Source organism: Pteropus medius, unplaced genomic scaffold (assembly GCF_902729225.1).
Source record: "Pteropus medius unplaced genomic scaffold, Ma_sr-lr_union100, whole genome shotgun sequence".
Lineage (NCBI taxonomy): Eukaryota > Metazoa > Chordata > Mammalia > Chiroptera > Pteropodidae > Pteropus > Pteropus medius.
The window spans coordinates 24,410-47,559 of NW_024344561.1; the positions used below are offsets into that span (position 1 = coordinate 24,410).

At 39.9% G+C, this 23,150-nt stretch overlaps 1 protein-coding gene across 2 annotated transcripts; it reads left to right on the forward strand.

The window, feature by feature from the left end:
• Positions 1-1,139: 1,139 nt before the first annotated feature.
• Positions 1,140-22,538, forward strand: LOC120610812 (zinc finger protein 709-like). 2 transcript variants are annotated; one of them, XR_005655006.1, is made up of 5 exons: positions 1,140-1,319; positions 16,113-16,239; positions 16,444-16,504; positions 16,861-18,578; positions 19,853-22,538. XR_005655006.1 is itself a non-coding variant. In XM_039873114.1 (4 exons), the coding sequence occupies exons 1-4, from the start codon at positions 1,317-1,319 to the stop codon at positions 18,521-18,523; spliced, it is 1,854 nt and encodes a 617-aa protein (XP_039729048.1). In that variant the 5' UTR covers positions 1,140-1,316; the 3' UTR covers positions 18,524-19,097. The 2 variants fall into 2 exon arrangements, 1 of the variants encoding a protein (XP_039729048.1); XM_039873114.1 differs by lacking the exon at positions 19,853-22,538 and having other exon boundaries at positions 16,861-19,097.
• The last annotated feature ends 612 nt before the right edge of the window (positions 22,539-23,150 follow it).

Genomic DNA, 23,150 nt, shown 5'->3' on the forward strand with positions numbered 1-23,150 from the left:
GGTAAGACTGAGAGTGATAGCTACATTATAAAATGCAGTATATCAAATCATCATGTTGTAATCTCTAAATACAATTTTATTAGTCAATTATACCTCAATAAAGTTGGGAGAGAGAGGTTTCCAAGCGCATCCCAAAATTACATAATGATTTATAGTTTTGCTTACATCAGTGAAAATAGGAATTCAACCTTAAGGATAGTAAATCATTTACATTTCCAAGTTTTCTAGGGACACAGAGAAATTAACCTAAAATAAATTTCCTTTAGAGTTAAACGTACACCTGAAAATGTAATGAACACATCTCATCCCCTGTGGTTAGACTGAGAAGAGTCCCTGAGCCTCGGCCGGAGCTGCAGGGCTCCATCTTCCCACCAGAGCCAAGTGCTCTGGGTTTCTTTTAAGGATCAAATGAGAGAGGGTGGGGGCAGGGGTGGGTGGAAGGCCCGAAGCATCAAAGATAGAAATGCAGCCTGACTCTATTTAAAGATGGTGCAGTCACATTTAAGTGTCTGTGTTTCTAAACAAAGATCACAGTTCCATGACTGAGGTCACAGTCTTAAATGCCAAATCCTTGACCCCTTACAACAGGGGTCCTCAACCCGCCCTGGGCCGAGGACCGGTACCGGTCTGTGGCCTGTTAGGGACGGAGCCACACAGCAGGAGGTGAGCAGTAGGCAAGCCAGGGAAGCTTCATCTGTAGTTACAGCCACTCTCTAGCGCCAGCATCACCGCCTCAGCTCCGCCTGTGATCATCAGGCATTAGATTCTCATTAGGAGCACCAGTCCCTGGTGCCAGAAAGGTTAAGGACGGCTGCCTCACAAGGGTAGGACCCTCTTGTTCCAGGGTGGCCTGGCTTGGCCCATCCTCTTGCCTATACTGCCTTCATGGGGAAACCGAATCCGGAATATGCTGTGCATACCTGTGACCAGGCCTTTCGAAGAAGCTGAGGAAAAAGACAAAGAAGGCAGCTCCAGGCCAGAAAAAAGTTCTGTTGAAAAGCAAATGTTGGGGGAGGGGGGCAGAATCCAGCGGCTCTAACTCAAGCTCTCTCTGCTGAGCCTCAGGGCCTCCTGGCGCTTGTCACTCAGGCATGAGAGGGCGTGGCCTTCAGAACTGTCCAATCGCAGGGGTGGGTAGGTGGGGCGACGCCCACTTTCGCTCGGAAGTTCCTGCTCCGTTTGGCAACGCTCTAAATCGCCAGTCACCTGCCCTTACCGGTCGTTAGTGTCTCTGCTGCAGCTGTTGTCGCGCGGTGTGATCTGCACTGGTCGTGGGAATCTTAGGCAGGACTTGGCAAGACCCAGGAAAGCTAGAAATGGTGAGTGTGCGGGGCCGGGTGCCTAGTCGGCGATCAGGGGCTCGCAGCGTGGGGGCTGGGCCCGCAGCGCGACCCCGGGCGCCCTGTCACGTCACTGCGCGCGGCGACTTCGGCCCCGGCAGGGAGCCTCTCTGGGCAGCTCTGCCCCCGCAGCTCCGCGTCCCCAGATGGTGTGGCGACCACGAGGAAGGTCATCAGGGGACAGTCGTGACTCTGACTCGGGAGTTTGTGTGTGGGAGGATCAGTGGTGTGTGGCGTCCCCAGTCCCTCCTTTCTCCACAGTGGCACATGTATTTCCCTGAGTTTTCCAAATGTTGAGGGAGCAGGAGGTCAAAACCATGACCCTAGCTCTTCCTGGGGCCGGCAGTAAATTCCGATATTTCCAGATCCCTCTCCGCATTCCCAAATGGCACTTCCCCTCTAAATCACGACATTATTACCCACTGCCTGTCATCCGTGGTGCATCCCAAACAACCCCAGTATTTTACTTGTTTATTTTTTTCACATAGCCACGAATAGCTATATTTTAAAAATATTTTTTTGTCTGTGAATATTGTACGTGAGAGGAAAGCGGAGAATGACACCTGGAAGACGTTGTATGAAATCCCCGTCCCCTCCCCCAGGACCTCCTCTGGGCACAGATGCCCTCTGGGAAGTCCCTTGGGTGGGAGGTCCTCTTGGAAACTCTCTGGGTGTTCTTTCGTGTCAGCAGTACCCCTCCCCAGGTTTGTCACTCCAGAAAGATTTATTGATTTCAGTTTCCATTTTTCCATAGGGGTGAAATTATTTAATCAGTACAGCTTGAAAGACAGTGTAAAATATTGCCAAAGAGTTAACGGAGTGAGGAATTTCAGGGGGGAAAAGTTCCAGTATTACCAATCTATTTGTTAAGAATTCTGGTTTCATAATTCTCTTCCCTTCAGCATGGGTAGCAAGCTTCTGAGGTCTGTACTTTTGGGTGCTTTTAAATGAAATTCCAGAGCTTAGACTTATTGAAGTGTGATTAATTATTACAAAACAATGTCTTGCCTCAGAAATAGTAACTGACTGACACCCTGTATTCTGACTGGAACAGATACTTGAGCTTTCCTGGTTGAACCAATAAAAGCAGTTACAGTTTTCTTTTCCCCCTTTCCACATTATTACTGAGTTTGAGTGATTTTGCTGAACTGTTCAAACATTAAGTTTATGTCATTTAAACGTCAGTGGTGGCTTCTCCAGTGAGCAGCAGAGGCCTGAGGTCAGTGGCCCAAGCCAAGGCCACCTTGACCTGCAAAGGGAAGCACTTGAAGGCCCAGCGGTTCTCCCTGGGGAGCCTCGCCCTGCAGGTGTCCTACCTGTTCACACCCACCATGGAGGAGGCTTTACACGGAGAAGCCGCAGCCCTGGAAACCCAGGGGTGCACGTGCACAAGAAGGGAAAGCGAGGTGACACCCTTTCAGAGGTTGTCTTAAAGTCTAGATATTTTTAGGCTTTGTGTTTGAGTTTTGCATCCACAGTGTAGGTGTGCTCAGTGTAATTCGTGCACATTGAGAATCGGGGGTTCTGTCTTGTGGACAAAGGGTTTATGAATTGGGGAGTTCATTGGGGTCAGAACTCAAACTGAAGCAGGCTGTTTCCTCACTGTGAGCATGGAAGCCTGGGGGAGGGAGCGCTTCCATGCTCACAGGAGCAGGTGGGTGGGTATGGAGCTCCCAGAGTTCATTCTTAGGGCTGCTCAGGTGTAGCACTCTCCTTCCCCAAGGACTGACCCACTCCAGAGGTTCAATCTCAACCGGGGCTGTCTAGAACCTAAGTTTGGAATATGTTCAACTTTCTGAGTATGGGTTTTTTTCTCAATCAGAGGTAAGCAGGCTGCATATCTGTTTTCATTCCAATATTTGTGGGCTTTTTTTTTTCCATTGAATTCCTTTCTCCTTGAATATTGTAGCCCTTTAATTCTAGTTTCCATGAACACATGGGCTTTTAATATGTAGTTGAATAAGAGATACCATGATAGTAAGGCAAGATAATTGTGGACTCAAATATAATTTTTGGTTTATTTTGGGCAGAAGAATATCAAGATGTGAAATGGGTGTACTTAAGGTCTCGACTGCCTTTTCATTTTTAGGTCAGTGTTTGTGAGTCCTTGTTTCTAGAGAACTTGGACATTTAAAAGAGTATACTATTCCTAAGGAAAATGATTACCTATTTTAACTGATATGAGGAAAACACCTCAAGGCTTGTGGAAATCTCTCCAATTCCTAATGCATTTAATGGCTTAATCACAAACTCCTACTGCATTATTATGTGCTACTCCTTCCTGAAAATATCCCCCGTGTGAAATGTAGTGAGGGACAGAGTATAAGCCCCTTGTCATTTTAGCTAGAAAGGAATTTGTAAATTTTTATGGTTTGCACTTACGTCTGTTACCGTTTAAAGGGTTAAAGCGGAGTGGTTTCCTCTATAGAAAAGTTAAAATTAAATTTTTCTAAAGTAAAAGTTAAAGTCATGGTTAAGCATAGGAAAATGTGGTGTACATAAATTTCCACATTTATTTTAAATAAATAATGCTTAGGAAGGTTAAAACCATTCTTAAGATAGAAAACTAATTTACAAATACTCCCTACTCCACTCTGCTCTTCATCCACCCTCAAACAACCAAATTCGATCACTTTTTCATCATCTTGTTAGTGTTTCTTTACATAAAAACAAGCCAGTGTGGATGCATAGTTTTCTTACTAATATTTGGTCTTGTAGTATTTGGGGTCCACATATTTGATGTTCGACGGCCGAAAACATAACACCTGATAAACAAAATTCAACCAAGTAAATTCGAAGGTCTGTGGAAGTAAGAAGCATCCAAACCTGTAGAGAATTTTAATGAGTTTATTTGAGCCAAACCGACAATAGCCTGGAAGCAAAATCTCAACGGATTGAGAAAATGCTCCTGAGAACGGCAGTTTTGGCAGTTTTGGAGGGTTGCGTGAAATCCCTGGTAGTAGATTAGGGAGGCAGGAGAAAGCAAAGCAGGGCCATGTCTGGGCCTGGATTAAAAAAAAAATGGCAAGACACAGCTTCTTTTACATTGGTGGGTTCAGGATAGTTAACAATTAACATTTATAGAACGAAGAGAAAGTGTAGGGGGAACTAGATGACCATGAGAGGTTCTGCTCTAGTGCCATGGGCTGTGCCCCAAGAGGTCTGGAAAAAAGGAATTACTCTGACATTCCGAGGGTCTTTTAGATGCAAAAAGAGAATAGATGGACTCACAAGGTAAGGATTGACCTTTGTTAAGAAAGCTACAGACCCAGTGTGTGACTACCCGCCATGACCTGCTTTTAGGAATTTTTATATTCAGACCATCCCCTGTGCTTACTTTCCGTCTCTAAGTTTGTACGGCCTGCCATGCTGAGCTTGTCAGTTTTAGTGTGTGGCCCCTTTTTCATCTACAGATATAAGTGGCTTTAATTATCGATGAGTTGGTCTTCATCTCATCTAGCACCTAAGGGCACATAAGGGTTTTAGGAAGAAGGGTGAGGCAAGGGAACTATTAACAAAAGAAAAAAGGATTATTTGGGGGGCTGGGACATCGCTTTTTGAGGGGTGGTGGAAGGGTGTTTTTCTTCTTTCTTTTTGTCCTGGAGATGGCCTCAGTGACTGATTGCCTTATCTGTGCTTGACCAGGAAATTCTAGACCATTTCTGGGAGAGGCTGAAACTGCAGTTAGATCAGATATTAAACGAGGTTTGGTATCATGGGCTTTTAGCACAAATGATGGCATTTTGGGGCCTGATTTTCTCTTTAACAAACCTCACCCCTCCCTTTTCCTCTAGTGCTTTTTAAAAATTTTTATTTTTCAATTTTATATTTGTGTCAGGTGTACTACATAGTGCTTGGACATTTATATACCTTACAAAGTCATCCCCACAATAAGTCTAGGACCCACCTGGCACCATACATAGTTATCACAATATTATTGACTATATTCTCTGTCATTTACAGCCAAAAACTATATAACTGGAAGTTTGTACTTCTTAATCCCTTTCACGTTTTTTGCCCAGCCCCCTCCCATCTGGCACCCATCAGGATTTATGAGTCTGTTTCTGTTTTGTTTTGTTTGTTCATTTATCTTGTTTTTTAGATTTCACATATAAGCAAAATCATATGGTATTTTTCCTTTTCTGACTTGCTTCACTTAGCATAATACCCTCCAAATCCACGTTGTTGCAAATGGCAAGATGTCCTTATGGCTGAATAACATTCCAGTGTTCCATTGTATATACGTACCACCTCTCCTTTATCCGGTCATCCATTGTTAGACATTGAGGTTGTTTCCATATCTTGGCTTTTGTAAATATCACTACAGTGAACATAAGAGTGCATATATCTTTTTGACTTAGTGTTTTGGATTTCTTCGGATAAATAGCCAGAAGTGGAATTTCTGGGTCATAAAGTAGTTCTATTTTTAACTTTTTGAGGCATCTTCATACTTTTTTCCATAGTAGCTGCACCAATTTACAACGCCACCAGCGATGCAGGGTTCCTGTTTCTCTACATCCTCCCCAACATTTATTCATTGTTGTCTTTTTGATAATAGCCATTCTGACAGGTGTTATCTCCTTGTGGTTTTGATTTGCATTTCCCTGAGCGTCTTTTCACGTGTCTGCTGGTCATCCATGTGTCCTCTTTGGAAACAGGTATTTGAGTCCTTTGTCCATTTTTAAATTCCATTACTTGTTTTCTTAATGTTGAGTTGTATGAATTTATTATGTTGATCTTTTTATGATCTATCACTGTCATCAGGCAGCATTGTCTGAATGGTAAAACAATGTGACATTTTTTATTTCAACATAGTAAGAATTGGCCTATTGGTGTTATTAGTGGTATTCTATGATTTTTTCCCTCATTTTCTCTTTATGTTATGGGTCTCAGTTCTAGATTTTCATTTTGTGTTTATACAAAAAAAGTTTCATATGTAAAGTAATCTTTTATCTCCATTCACCTGTGTAAGTTCAGTGCTTTTCCCACTCCCCTTTTGTTTTTGTTCTCACAAATTATTCCTTTTTCTGCTGTGTTCATTTCCAATTCGTAGTAGCTATTGTCTTTTTAAATGATTTCACTCTCTTAAATTTTGTTATATTTAAATGTTTAATACCCTATTCTGACTGTGAGTTGCCATTTTCTGCTTCCATTCGTCTGTCATCTTGCTTACAGTTTTGTATTGTTTTGTCTTTTTGTTTCAGCTAGAAGAGCTCCTTTCAGCATTTGTAATGCGGGTCTTGTGGTGGTAAATTCCTCAGCTTCTGTTTGTCTGGAAAAGTCTTTGTTTCTCCTTCATATGTAAAAGATAACTTTGCTGGATATATCATTCTTGGCTTGTGATTTCTCTTTCAATAGTTTGAATATTTGATTCCTCTCAAATGAAAAACTCCCTGATGGTCTAATGGGGTTTGCTTTATAGGTTCCAGTCTTTTCCCTGGTTGCCTTGAGAATTCTTTCTTTATCATTAACTTTTGACAGCTTTAATACAGTGTGCCTTATAGAAAAGCTCTGTTTGCATTGAGATAATTAGGTGTTCTGTTACCTTCTTAGATTCAAGCGTCCAGCTCTTTCTATAGGTTTGGTAAGTTCTCACTGATTTTTTTTTTTTAATAGGCTCTTTGTTCTCTTTTCCCTCTCTTTTCCTTCTGGTATACTCATTCTTATAGTTTCATCTCTTTGGTAAGGTAGTCCTTTTGCTCATTGATTTTTATTCCTGAGCTCATTGAACTGACTGAATTTTTTGTATCTCGTTGAGTTTTTTTCAAAATCGCAATCTTGAATTCTCTATCATTTAAATCACAATATGCCATGACTAAGTTTATTTTCTTGAGAGTTTTCATTTTCTTTCTGAACTACCTTGTTACTTTGGTAATTCATGATACTTGATGGATTATTTCTCTGCCTGGGCATTGATGGAATAAAATGTTTTTTAAGTACTTGTCTATTTTAACTGTTTAGCATGTTGATAAGCTGAGGACTTTTGTTTGTTTTCCAGTAGGCGGTGCTATAGGGCAAGTTTCTATTTTCTCTTAACACTGTATCTGTGGCGCAGTGTCACCTCAGCCATCTCAGCAGTGGAAAATGTCCCATATTCCCTTGAGAGGTGGGTGTCCTCTTTACTGTCTCAGGACACTACTTCTATGATGGGATGTGGCAGACAATGGGGTTATAGCCTGTGTGTTCCCAGCACTAACTTCCTGCATCCAGAAGCTGCCAGCCATGCTGCACTGTGTAATGTGTCACAGCTGACTCTACCAGGATCTGCCACAACGGGTGGCGGAGAGGTGGGCAGGGGAAGCTGGTTTGCATGTCTGTGGGTGTGTTTGTTCCAGTGAATTCAACTGCAGTGAGTTCAACTGCAATAAGTTCAGACCACTTTAGGCTGGAATGTTTCTTCTTCTTTGCAATCTGCCAAGGGAGGGTTGTAATGTTTGGGGGAGGGGAGGGGCACAGGAGGGTGAAGGGGAGCCAAATTCCAGCATCTGTGGCTTTCTTTGCCTGGTGATGGCAGCTGGGCCACTGCTGCCACTCTTTGCACCATTTCTCTGCCCCTGATCGTGGAATCAACCTCAGTGTTTACCAGCCACTCAGGCTGGAATGCTGCCTCCGCCCCTTGTGTCTGCCCCAACCCTTCACTGTGCCTGCATCCTCTAAGGCCCCAGCAAGTCCCAGACTGCATCTGCGGCGCCTGTTCTATTATTCCCCTGTGCAGCCTCCCCTGCTTGTTCTCATGAGCCCACATTCAGATTCCTCAATGCAAAGATCTCTCAGTTGTGTTTCTGTGTTTAGCAGGGAATCCTTCACTGAATCCTTCAGCTGTCCAACCTGTTGTAACTTAAAGGGGAGAACCCTGGATGTTTTTCATGTCACCATGATGCTGAGTGTGGGTTTTTCTTTTGGGGCTCCCTGTTCCATTTCATTGATCTAAGTGTCTTTTTTTTTTTTTTTTTTTTTTTTAGTACTAGGCTGTTTTAATTACTATAATCTTGTAGTATAGTTTGATATCAGGTAGAGTGATACTTCCAACTTTGTTCTTTCTCAAGATCACTTTGATCATTCAGGGTCTTTCATGGTTCCATATAAATTTTAGAATTATTTGTTCTACTTCTGTGAAAAATGCCATTGGTATCTTGATAAGGATTGTATTGAATCTATAGATTGCTTTGGGTAGTATGGACATTTTAATGATATTGATTATTCCAATCCACGAGCATAGTATATCCTTCCATTAATTTGTTTCATCTTCACTTTCTTTCTTCAATGTTTTATATTTTTCAGAATATAGGTCTTTCACCTCCTTGGTTAAATTTATTCCTAGGTAGTTTATTCTTTTTGATGCAATCGTAAATGTAATGATCTTCTTAATTTCTCTGAATTACACATGATGATCTTAAGTTGTCCATAGTCTTCTGATGCAAGAATCTGTGCTGGCCCCCATCCTGTATGCCATTAGAGCTACAGTTATGATCACCGACTGAGCTCTCTTGAAAATAGAAGCTCTTGTGAGCACTGAGCATGTGATCTGCTGAGCCACCCACCAGGTCAGTACGCTTACTAACACCTCCAGGTAACAAGATGGAACGAAACCTTGGCGTCTGGCTTATGCCACCTGTAAGAAGGTGGCCCCTTCTTTATTCAGTCCATTGGAAGATACTATGGTATTGGAGGAGGTTACCACTCCCCCAGAAGGAGGGAATCGGTGAGCGCCCAGCCCTGGAGAGGGCAGACCCTCAGGAAGACAGCACACGCTCATACATGGGGGAGCACAGTGGAGAGCTGCGGCTCTTCATCCCTTCTTTGGGACATTCATGATCAAGGACCGATCCCAAGGGTCATACAGCTCCCCAGACATCAGCAGTCATCTTACTGCTGGCCAGAAATTGGCCTCATCTGCACATGTTCACAAATGTTTGGACGATTATCTAAGAGTTGCCTCTTTGTGATAAAAGAACCATAGCAGTCTCTCGACTTGGAGATACTCCAAATAATAAATCAGAGTAATACTCATCTCTACAATACCAGGACTCACCAGGACAACTCCTCATCCACATTGGTTTCTAGACTCTACTGATAGTAAGCAGAGCACTTCTCAGAATACAGAGCACCCCGCTCTCCCACGAGGCATTCCATGGAAGCTTCACCTCCTGTACTGGTCTCAGGCTCATAAGAGCACCATGCTGCCTTATTGAAATAAGTTCAGACCAGTTGAATGAAAATTGCCCAATTTCAGTCATAGCATCAAGGTGAATTGTAATAAATCTGTCTTCATCTTTTTTTTCATACTACACTTCAGTTTTTTAAAGAGCAATTAGGTTTGCAGAAAAGATGATCAGAGAGTACAGAGGTTGTACATAACCCCTGTGCATCCACATAGTTTGCACAATTTTTTACATCTTGTATGACCGGGGTACATTTGTGACAATTGCTGAGCCAATATTGATACATTAAAGGGCACAGTTTACACTGGCATTGACTTTTGTGTTATAGGAACATTGGGTTTGGGCAGATGTTTAATGACATGTACTCTCCATTTCTGTGTCATACAGTTTCCCTTCCTTAAAAATCCCTTATGCCCCTCCTATCGTTTCATCATCTCTCCCTCCAACCTCAAATCCTTCACAGCCAGAGACCTTTTTATTGGCTCATAGTTTTGTCTTTTCCAGAATGTGGTATACTTGGAATCATACAGTGTATAGCTTTGTGAGTTTGGTGTCTTTCATTTAGTAATATTCTTTTAAAGTCTTCCCATATGTTTTCATGCCTTATAGCTCGTTCCTTGCTGTCAATGAATAGTATTTCACGGCGTGGATTTACCACCGATTGTTTATCCTTCAACTCTTGAAGGACATCTTGCTTAACTCAAACTTTTGCCAATTATGAATAAAGTACCTACAAACATTCACAAGTAGGTTTTTGTGTTAAGTATAAAGTTCCAACTCATTTAGGTCTATACCAAGGAGAGTGATTGCTGGATCTTACTATATGCAGTAAGAGTACATTTAGTATTGACAGAAAATTCCTGTCTCCATTGTAGACATGCCACATTCTGTTCCCACCAGTAAGAAATGAGGATTGCCTGCAGCTTCATTTCTTCACCAGTATCTGGAGTTCTGAAAGTTGACTTTTCAGCATTTAATAAGTATGTGGTGATATCTCGTTATCCTGTTTGTAATTTTCCAATGACATGTTGGGCATGTTTTCATATTATTTCCCATCTGTATTTTTCTTTGATGAGGAGTCTGTTCTGATCTTTTGCCCATTTTTAATTGGCTTATTCATCTTCTCATTGTTCAGTTTTAAGAGTTTTTTTTTAATATTTTGGATATCAGTCATTTATCAGATAAGTGTTTTACAAAAGATTTTCTGTTACTCCTTGACTTGTCTTCTCATTCTCCTAATGCTTCCCCAGCACAAGAGTTTTTCATTTTAATGAAATGAAACCAATTTTTTCTCTCCATGGATTTTTTTTTTTTTTGATGTCTCATCTAAAAATTTATTGCTTAACCCAAGGTCACTTATATTTTTTCATGTTACCTTCTAGGAATTTGTTTTTTAACTTTTGCACTTCACATTTAGATGTATGATCTATTTTGAGTTAATTTTTGTGCAAAGTTTGTCCTGTGTCTCTACATTTGTTTTGCGTGTGTGTGTGTTGTATGTAGATATCTATTATTTCTAACAGTTTGTTTAAAAGACTTCTCATAACTGCCTTTTACTCATTTGTCAAAGATCAGTTCACTATATTTGTGTGGGTCTTTAGAGAACCAGCTGGCTTGTGTATCCTTCAACCTGGACATACTCTTGTTAATTCCAGGTATTAGTGCTGTTATTGTGGGTTTTTTCAGATGTTTTACATAGACAGTTATGTCATTTGGAACAAAGACATTTTTATTTCTTGTTTTCCAATCTGTTGTACCTTTTATGTCCGTTTCTTGATACATGGCTAGGGCTTCTAGTACACTGTCAAATGGGAGCACTGAAAGGAAACCTTCCCCTTCTTACCAGAAAAGCATCCAGTTTCTCATCAAGTATGACGTTAGTTAGCTACAGGTGTCATGACATTCTTTCTCAAGAAGAAAGAGTTCCCCTCCATTACTAGAGTATTATAATAAATGGGTGTTACCTTCTATAAAATCCCTTTTTCTTGTTCGTTTGCCCTTCTTTCACTTCTGATCTTAGAAATTTCTACATTCCCACTTTTCTCAATTCTATTGACTAGATGTTTATCAATTTTATTAAATTATTTTTCAAGGGATCCAGGTTTTGGTTTTCTAAACTAGGAGAGTGGTTTTGTTTTTTTCTTTCACACTTTAAACATTTTACTCCACTCTCCTTGCTCGCATGGTTTCCGAGAAGTCTGATCTTTTTTCTTTATAACTAAAGTGTGTTTTCTCCTCTGGTCTTTTTCAATATAGTTGATCTTTGATTTTTTTACTAGTTTGAACATAATATAGTTGGTGTGCATTTCTGGTATTTTCTATGTTTAGTGGTCTTTAAGCTTCTTGCTTTTACAGTTTGCTGTCTATAATTAATTTTAGGAAAATCTGAGTGATTACTCCTTACCTTCTTTCTTCTGTTCCTTTCTATCTTTTCCTTAAGATAGTCCCATTGTGTGTATTCCCATGTCGCTCATTGCCCTACAAATATTGTGTTCTGTGAAGTGTGTTCTTTTTTGTCTTTACATTAGCCTTTGGTGAAATAGACTTTTCAGTACAGGTCTTGTTAAGAACAGAATATTTGGGGCAATTTTAAAATGCTGTTTTCTTTTCTTTCTTACTTTTTAAAATTTTTTTTAAATTTCTTAAAATTTATTTTTATTATGGTGACATCAGTTAACGAAATCCAATAAGTTTCAGGTGTACAATTCAACAGTAAGACATATATATATATTGCACTGAGTGTTCACTGCCCATAGTTAAATTGTTTTATTTTCTCCTTTATAATGTTGAAGAGAGTGGTTTCATTGTGACCTCAATGCTCTGATGGATCTAAGAAGAGTTGTTCATTTCAAGTTTTTTCACTTTTTTAAAAAGTTTGTTTAATTAGTTTCAAGTATACAGTATATTGGTTAGCCATCTATATAGTTCATAAAATGATCCCCCCAATTGCTCTCTCCCGCCCCTGACCCTCCACCTAGCCAATTTATTAATGCTAACTGCATTCCCTATGCCATGCTCCCTAACCCGTGACCATCCATCAGCTACTAATTTGTACTTCTTTAACCCTTCACCCCATTCTCCCAGCCCCCCAAGCCCTCCTCCCCTCTGTCTGTCACCAAATTGTCCGCTATATTGGTGCATCTGTTTTTAATTAGTTTCTTATTTTTATTCCTTAGATTCCACATGTAAGTAAAATCATATAGTGTTTATCTTTCTGTCTGACTTAAATACCTTCTAGGTCCATTAAAGCAACATCTTTTTCCATCCCCTTTGTTTTAGTCTGTGTGTGTCTTTTAATTTGAAGTGAGTCTTTTGTATTTTCTTCTTCTTAAAGAAGTCCCTCCAACATTTCCTGTTATACTGGGTTGGTGATGATAAATTCCTTTAGCTTATTTTTGTCTGGGAAGCTCTATATCTGTCCTTCAACTCTAAATGATAGTTTTGCTGGATAAAGTATTCTTGGTTGTAGATCCTGGGTCTTCATCACGTTGAATATATTTTGCCAAGTCCTCCTGTCCTGCATAGTGTCTTTTGAGAAATCAGTTGCCAGTCTTATTGGGTGTTCCCTTAAAAGTAATTATCTGTTTTTCTCTTGCTGCTTTTAATGTTTTGTTTTGTTTTGTTTTGTTTGTATTTAAACTTTGGCATTTTGATTATGATGTGTCTTGGTGTGGGCCTCTTTGGATCCCTGATTTTTGGAATTCTCTGAGCTTCTTGGGGTTGTATGTCCATTTCCTTCAGCAGGTTAGGGAAGTTTTCCATCATTATTTCTTCAAACAGCTATTCGACATCCTGATTTTCTTCAGTTAACGCTGATCAGACAGATAACTGGACCCTTAAGTTTGCTCCTTAAATTATTTTTATAGTCTTGGCATCTTATCTCTTGCCATTCTGCTTGCATGTCCTTGGCTTTCCCATTCTCTAGATAGGGCATTTGATCCTTTTCTTTATTCACTTTGTTTATTTCTTTTTTTATTCCATTTAATATACTTCTCATCTCAGATAATGTGTTCTTCATTTCAGATTGGTTCCCTTTTATAAGATCCACTTCCATTTTTATGTTTTTTTATCTCTTTGTTGGAGTTCTCACTGAATTTATCTACACATCCCAAAAGTTCATTGAACATCTTTATAACCAGTGTTTGAACTCTGCATCTGTTAGATTACTTGACTCCATTGTATCTGGATCTCTGTTCTGTTCTGTCATATGGTTTCTGCTTCTTTGTCTTCCCATTTTGGCTGCCTTTCTATGTCTGTTTCTATGTACTAAGCAAAGCTCCTAAGTCTCCCTGTCTTATTAGTGTGGATTTGTGAAGTAGGTGTCCAGTGGCACAGTCCTGAGAGGGGTTCAGCTTCAGGCCAAACTTAGCCCAAGTCTGTGCCCCTCCAGGGCCACCTTTTAAGATTTAGCAAGCAATCTACAGATGCTGTGCTTATAGTTGCCTCAAAAGGCCGCACCAGAAACCGAGGCCAGCTGCCTCCAGTATGAGTCTAGGTGCTGCTCAGCAAGGAGCACCTGACTGACTGTGGCTACACCTGGATATGGCTAGGTGGGGCCACGTGTTGGGGGAGGCAGGGTTTCAGGGAATCTTTTGGGCAGATCGACCTCTGTTATCCAGTTTGATGACATCATAGCTATGGCGGCACTGTGTCTGCACACTGGCAGGACTCAGCAGGGAACAATGGATACCGCAGGCACTTCTGTACAGAGCAAGTCTCACCTCAGCCCTCACTCTGACAATGTCTCTCTGTAAGTCCTGATGCCCCCTGTGCACAGCCAAATCAGCACTTGTGCTCAGAGCGAGCAAACCCGTCACTGCAAAAATCCACTCAAGGACACACTGCTTTAAGAGGCGTCTGCCGCTGCTGCAGCCTCCATCTCACTCAGCCTCTCGAGACCGGGCAGCCCCGCGTCCTCATCCCATTCTACCTTCTGCCGTTGCAAGGTGATTTCTTGGATTTCTCTTTAGTTGTATGGCTTGTTCATCAAGATCCCTGGCAATTTTTCCATGTTGCTGCTCCTTGTTTCTGTCACAACTTTGATTTGGTCATCAGAGGGATGAACAGAGCCTCTGTCATCTACACCATTTTTTTCCTTTCCAAGTTTTTTCACTTCTTATATGAGGTTGGTAACGATGGCTTCCAAGTTATTTAAATGCCAGACCAGAAACCGGAATTCTCTGACTCCAGCCATTGATTGACAGATGACAGGTTTAGTCTCATCTCTTCTCATTTCCCTTTGACCTACATCAGCATAAAGTGATGAGTGCCTTGATGTTCCTTCCTCTGGAGGTGGCAAGCGAGTCAGTCATGTAAGATTCTACTCTTGTGTGTGAACCCTCACCCTAACCCACCCCTTAACCTCAATTTTACAAAAAGTCCAGGCATCTTTCCTTGCTCTCTCAAGCCATTTCATGACTTCTGAAGAGGCCTGCCTTGCTTTCTCCACAGACACCTCAATTATGGAAGTAATAAACCCTTCATACACTCTTGATCATGTCTGGTGTCATTAGTAGGAGATTTATACTCTGAGGGATTGAGATATCATGCTCCTTTACTCCATCAGGGAGCTTGGGAATTAGAGAACTTGAGAGTGCGGCCTCTAGGGTGGCTGATTGGGAAACACTTTCTCTTGCAATTTAAAAATGGAGATTTTATGTTCTTTTGAAGGAAAGCATTGCTGAATCCTTCAATGTTTGTTATACTCATGGGCAAATTAACCATCAAATCATTGTGGAGTTTATTAAATGCAATTGCAATCAGCAATTCTCAACCTGTTCCTCAAAGTCAAGAAGGTACAGGGTACATTGTTCTGTGTCTGCTAAAAGAGGTCTTCTGGCATAATTGTTATTATGTGTAGATACATGCACCAGAATTTGGCTCCAAGCAGCCCAGAGGCACATCGGCATAAGGATTTTGTTGTCTGATTCATCATGCCTTTTTCTTGTGTCTGAACTCTTAAGTTCCAATTAACCTTTTAGCTCATCAAATTGAACAAAGAAAAGAGAAACTGAGTCTTATAAATATTATGCAAGGCAAAAACAATGCTTCACACAAATATTTCAGTTTCTCCAGGTATATCTACTTCTAAAGGCCTGGTATACTTCAGGAATGATAATGGCTAGCTGGACCTTATTAAAGATTGGATTTCCACTGGTCTGCTAGACTCTCATGTTTGGTGATGGGAATAGAGAGAAAAGTTTCCAGTTCTTTATTTTGCTTGTATTTATTGAACTTTTATGCAGATTTGACCCATGGAGAGCTGCAAAAGGTGGTTAATAAAGGAAATGAAAGTTTTTCTCACAAGGTATTGATGGTCTTAAAATGATAATATTTGTTTTATTTGTATAGCATTTCTGTCACTTTTCCATATGCTCTGAACTCTGCCATTAGAAATAGATATGACATGATCACAGTAAAAGTGTATAAATCATTTGCATGTGTTCATTTATGAAGAGGTAAATGTGGAAAGAAAGTAAGTTTCAGATGATCAAGTTGTAGCGTAAATGTTTGGAGATGATAGAATTATATGTAACCTTCCTATAGAGTATAGGTGTCTAGTGCTATTAGTCTCACCCGACCTACTGTAAACATATTTGGGATGTTTTAGGACTCCGTGGCCATTGACGATGTGGCTGTAAACTTCACCCTGGAGGAGTGGGCTTTACTGGATCCTTCACAGAAGAAACTGCATAAAGATGTAATGCAGGAAATCTTCAGGAACCTGGACTCGATAGGTAAAGATGATGACTTTCCTTGACTCACTCAATTAAAGAACAAGTATTTTTTGCTCATCATTGTTCTTCTAAGATGTGGGATGTGGAAAAGAAGGACATTGGTAAATAAACTAGGCATGATCACAGCTAACAATAGATATAAAGTCTAACAAGTTTTTTGAACTTCTAATGTTTTGGAATAATTTTTTCTGGTCTACATTTTAGGTAAAAAATGGGAAGATCATAACATTGAAGATCAGTACAAACACCAGGGGAGAAAACTAAGGTGAGTCAGATTCACAATAGGAAATAGTGTCTCATACAAGAATCTTGGTATGTTAAGAAGTTTTAAAAGAAGTAAACAAAATGAATAACTGCTGCTTCAAATTCAGTTATTCTTCAGAGAATACTTTATGTGTGACATAGATGTTCAGTGTTTGAAAAGTAATTCAAATGAAAAACAGCATTAATAAACCCTATATACGAATGTCACTGTTTTAATCATTGCAAGAGTGAAGTCTTCCTGGAGAGCATTCCGTATGTTCAATTTTAGAGAATTCAGACAAGACAGAAAACTTATACTTTTCCAATAAATCCTAATATTTTGAAAAAAATCATTAACAATATTCTCATGTTTTACAGAAGTCAAATGGTGGAAATACTCTGTGAAAATAAAGAAGAAAGTCAACGTGGAGAAAATTCCAGCCTTACCCCAAATCTCAGTCTGAACAAGAAAAATGCTGGAGTGAAACCACATGAATGCAGTGAATGTGGAAAAGTTTTCGTGAATCGTTCATCCCTTAATAGGCACATCAGATGTAATACTGGACATAAACCATATGAGTATTCGAAATGTGGAGAAAAGCCATATCAATGTAACATATGTGGGAAAACTTACATTTCTTCAGGTTCATTTCAAATACATCAAAGAATGCACACTGAAGGGAAAACCTATAATTGTAAGGAATGTGGGAAAGGTTTCTATTTTCGCACATCCTTTCAAATACATGAAAGGATTCACACAGGGGAAAAACAATACGAATGTGAGGAATGTGGGAAAGCCTTCATGTGGTTCACAGGCTTTCGAAGCCACATGGCAATGCACACTGGAGGTGGACCTTATAAGTGTAAACAGTGCGGAATAGTCTTTAGATATCATCGTAATTTTCAAGTACATGAAATGACTCACATAGGAGAGAAAGCCTATGAATGTAAGCAGTGTGGTAAAGCTTTTAATTCTCATCGAGGTTTCCAGGTACATCAAAGGTATCACAAAAGAGAGAACCCATATGAATGTAAACAATGTGGAAAAGTCTTTAAATATCATCATACTTTTCAAGCACATGAAACAACTCACACAGAAGATAAATCCTATGAATGTAAGCAGTGTGGTAAAACTTTCAGTTCTCATCGAGGCTTCCAAGTACATGAAAGATATCACAAAGAAGAGAAACCCTGTGAATGTGAGAAATGTGGTAAAGCTTTCAGTTCTCATCGGAATTTCCAAATACATGCAAGAAATCACAAGGGAGAGAAACCCTATGAGTGTAAGCAATGTGGTAAAAGTTTCAGTCGTCAGCGAAGTCTCCAACTACATGAAAGAAATCACAAGGGAGAGAAACCCTATGAATGTAAATGTGGAAAAGCCTTTTTTTGTTCCTATTCCTTAAAATTACACAAAGAAACCCATGCTGAAGAGAAACTCTATGAATGCAAGGAATGTGGGAGAGCCCTGTCCAGTGACCACAGCTTAAAGATACACCAGCGACTGCACACAGGAGAGAAACCCTATGAATGTAAAGAATGTGGGAAAGCCTTCATGTATCCCTCAGGATTTCAGGCACACATAAAAATACATGCTGGAAATAGACCTTATAAATGTAAGGAATGTGGGAAAGCCTTTATTTATCCATCAGGTGTTCGAGAACACATGAAAATACATACTGGAAATAGACCATATCAATGTAAGGAATGTGGGTTAGCATTTTATGTTCATTGTACATTACGCAAGCATGAAATGACTCACACTGGAGAGAAGCCCCATCAATGTGAACAATGTGGCAAAGCCTTCAGAGATTACAGTTACTTACAAATACACAAAAGAGCTCATACTGGAGAGAAACCCTATGAATGTAAGCAGTGTGGTAAAGCTTTTTTTTCTCAGCAAGGTTTTCGAATACATGAAAGAAGTCACACTGGAGAGAAACCATATGCATGTGAAGAATGTGGGAGAACCTTCAGTTCTCCTAGTTCTTCCCTAAGGCATAAAAAGACTCACCGGATAAGTCCTGTTGAATGTAAATAGGGTAGGAAAGATTTCAATTAATTCACAGCCTTACATGTGAAAAACAAAAAAGAGATTGTGAGTAACATGAGAAAGCTTGATGTGTGAATCAATCCATGTGTACCATCAGATTTATTTATAAATGTTATAAGTACATTTTTATCAAGCCTCCTTAAAGTGCATTGATGGTCTGTGGATTTGTACTAATTGTTTCCAGAGCTGAGATAATTCTGAGTCATTATTCAACAATAATACATAAGATTATAGGTAGTGCTTTTTTTAAAAAATCAGTGAATAGTATTTTATTTTTCCATTTTGAAGCCTGTGGGATTCATGGGTGAATTGAAGTGTGTTTCTCATATGCAATTTGGTTCAATTTTTTGATGTTCTATTTGTTGTGTGTTAAGGGGACATTGAAAAAAGAAAGTTTGGTTTTTATTGGGATTTTCCTTCTGGCTTTGTGACAGTTCCTGGATATCTTTAGTCCATTGTATATATTCTATTTTTCTTATTGTATTGAGAAAGCTCATTTGGGAGAGTGGTGGGTGTAGGACCTTTTTTTCATTTTCCACACTAATAAACCATTGGAATGAGATTTATGTGTGGCAAATGTATTAAAGAATTTAATTTCATGTGAATTATTTTAATATTGATTTTAAAGGGGACTGTGAGCTGAAAGAATGATAATCATTTTCAGAATGCACATAATTGGCTGATTCTCCTCAGCCACAGGAATCTCAGCTGTCACTTATTTATCAGATCTGTCTTCTTATTACCAGGGCACTTAAAAATTGACTGACTTTGAATGCAAAAACAATTGGCTCTAAAATTTGCTGAAGTGATAGTGACTCCATTAGTGTCTTTCTCTTCACTTCCTTTTACTATAGAGTTTTTAGCAGCTTTCTCTTATGCATCTAGGAGTCTTCAAACCACCCATGGTGGGCATGAATTTCCCAGGGCATTCTCGTTCAAGAGACTGTTTTTCTCAGCCCCTGTGTCATACAATTTGAGTAGCCACTGTTAACAACTGACAAAATTTTTTAGTTAACAACTGAGTTGATGATGCCCTGCAGTCTGCTTTCCATTTTGCCTTGGGTCGTAAACGCAGGACCCTCGGGCTTTCTAACCACCAGCCTCCTTGTTGAAGAAATACTGGTACTTACAGCACAGAGCCAAAAGTGGTGCCCCTGGTATATCCCAACAACAGGAGGAAGTGTGCTTCTTTCACATTAATGGAATCTGTTCAGGAGGAGGGATTTGCTAACAAACACTTAATGCTTCAGATGTTTTCCTTGAAGGAAAACCCTACAACCATGGTAGCTGCTGACCACTAGACATTTTCTAGACATTCACCACTCTTGGAGCACATGAGTGGCCAGATATACTTTAGCGACAGTGTGCTACCACCACACCTGATGCAGTACACTGCAGAGATGTTGCATTTTGTCCCTAGATCAAACAGGCCATCCTTGATCAAATATTGGACACACAGCAGATCTGTTAGTCAAATTCCAGGCTTGTTAGCATTAGAGGATTCCGTGATCAAGAATTGAACTCATCTACACATTTTTATAGATCCTTTGGCTTGTTCCAATATCTAGCTGTCTCATCCCACTGACAGCATCAATCCCTTATCCAGTTTGGCATAGTGAACTCGGAATATCTTGCTTCACAATAGCCAAGTACAAATCAAGGTCGCTCATAACTATACATATTAACCCTCAATCTGCAGAGGCTTGATTCAGTGCTCAGGGAGATAAATTGAGTCAGATTTCTGAGAGACATATGGCAGTTCAGACTTGATATTATAAACCTTGGCTCTGTGGGCCCACCTAACACTAAACCATTCAGAGGCCTCTAACCTAAAGGTCTAGGCAAAATTGAAGGGAGTTTCTTCCTCTGCCATGGCTAACTTCATGACTGACTAATGCCCTTAATGTGGAAAAAATATGCTGCTAATAATATAATCAACATTTTTCATACTAAGGAAGGGATACCTTCAGCTAATGGCAAATAAACTTTTTAGGGCCCCTTACTCCATCTTCTGGGATACTTGCTATGCTCATACCATGGCAGAAACAAATACAAATTACCTTAGCATACATGACCCCACTGAAGCCAAAGTGCAAAGACTTAGAAGAAATTATTGATACTGTCAACTAATTTATCAAAATAGAAAACACTAGGCTCTTGAAAAAGGCAATCTGTGAAACTTGTACCTCTCATGACCTTGTATAACTCTAATAGATTGACCTAATGGCTTTCTTTGAGAAACCTTGCTTTCTCTTAAATGGCTCTCCTGCTGTTTGAGGCAGCAGTTTACACTCAGTGCCCAGTCGTTAGGGCCAATTACCATACATTGTTCTGATCATCAGGCTTACCAGTACCTTATGAGTAGAGCCTTTCTGTACTAGATATTTCTGTTGGAATGAGCACTCCTACAGTCTCTGGTGTATTGGAAGAGTGCACCCTCCCACCACCTCACATCCCACACCTGGGTCTTCCATGTAACATTACTTGTAGTCTGGGTACCCTGTATGTCTATTTCATTTTTGAGCACCCCCTTTCAATACCCCTCTGACCCACCCAACACAAATGGGCTGTTTTCCTACTAATTGCGCTCATGCTCTCGTTGTCCTTGGAGTCACTGGTTCTGAACTGGGCACACATAATGTCATTCAACAAGCCCATCATTAATACCAATATAGAAATGTCCAAAACAGTAAAAATACATGTAACAAACAGCTAATGCTTCAGGTGTTTTCTTTGAAGAAAAACCCTACAGCCATCGTAGCTGATGACTACTTGGCTTTGAACTGTTTATTAACAGCCAGGGAGGATGCTCACCACATGTGGGTAGGCTATACTGGCAAGGTGCCACCAGTGAGAACAAGTGAGATAACAAAACAATAACATCACTAAAACATGAGAACAGTTCTGGAACCATACTGACTCACTCTACTGGATCTCTCCAACACCCAAAGATGACTGGATTCAAATTTTTTTTTTTTTTTTAGGTTTTGACAACTTAATTATAACGTGTTGTTTGTGTTTTTTTACATGGTTTTTATTTTATATTCAAATTCATTTAAAGGAGATGTGACATAGTTCAATCAACAAAGCTTGGAAGAGAAGTTTAGTAAAGGCATTGAGCTCATTTTTGGTATTAGACCCTTAATCAACTTCAGATACCTGCTCACACTGCCTGACCCACAATGGGTAAACCAGTTATGATTACATAGGTCTCTTTTTGTGTCAGCAGATAGGAGGGTCAAACGTTGAAAACTTGCAGACTCTAACCCTACACATCTTAAAAGGCCACCCTACTCTTCTGTGTAGAAGCCACTTATATGAGTTTACCCTTCCCTTGTTCTTAGAAAGTACTTTTGAGTAATAATTATTTTTCTCTTCACTTGATGCATGTGGTGACATTCCGTGTGATGCGGTCTTAACATTAGGTCCTGTTTTAGGTAGAATGTTAATCTAGCCCCTAAAAGGGCAATGACAAAACAAGGTAACCAATGGAAAAGGTTCTTCAGATAACAAACAGCTGTTCAGTGTGGGGAATTTTGAGAAAATGATAAATTCAAATGCAGAGATCCTATTATGATAATGCTTTGAGATGCACTGGTCACAAAAGAAAAACTTTGAAACCACCTACATGGGCACTAGCAGTAGAATCAATAATTGAAAATGCCATAGTCTTGTAAAGGAAATATACAGAGCAACACAAGTGAATGGATGGTTTCTGTTCCTACACATTAAGAGCTTGGAGTGTTCATTCTCATCTTCACAACATGAAAAAACTAAAAAACCTGAAAAGCAACACCTCTTCTTAGATCCATGAGATATTTAAGGTTATAGGGCAAAGAAATGCCCCCAAAACAAGAGACGGCCGAATATGGAGAATTGCCACTTACTGAGAGCAGAGGCCAATGGAACCAGCAATCTCCAGGAACATGTAAACTGGAATCAAGAAATTGCTGGAGACGCAATAAGAACTAGCCTAAGATTTGCAAACTCTACCTGAGGAGGCCTGTCTTAGGATGTTCCCTACAGTTCATGATTTTTTTTTTTTTTTTTTTGGCGAGAGCTCAAACAAGTTCTCATCATGAAGCGTGGAAGAAATTGCCTTGTGCTTCTTGCAAGAAACGGGAAAACATTTCGATACACACACAAAGCATTCTGTTCTATGTAACTTAGGCTATCCCTCAAAGAAAACTACTTTGCCAAAACCTTATCTCATGGTGAAAGAGCCATCAGACACCTCCCAGACCCTTCAAGTTTATTCTTTGACAAAAATAGAGGAATCGATGTTCTGAAGTTCAATGTCCAAGGACTCTGTCCCACCAAAACAAAAGAGGCTTAGTCAAAATAAAAGAGAACATTTTCCCACCCAAATACCTGACCACCATATCACCAGGGCTCCAGTATAAAAAGTGTGTTACAATAGTGAGCTAAAGATGCAGACTCTACTTAAGACTGAGTTTCTAGGAATAGACAAACACACGGGAGAATATGCAAGGACGCTAGAGGATATTGAAGCCCCTGACACCTACAGCAAACATTAAACATGTTCGGACACCTATTCTAGAAATCATAAAATGTCACACTAAGGTCTAGTTACCTCAAATCTTATTGTGAAAAT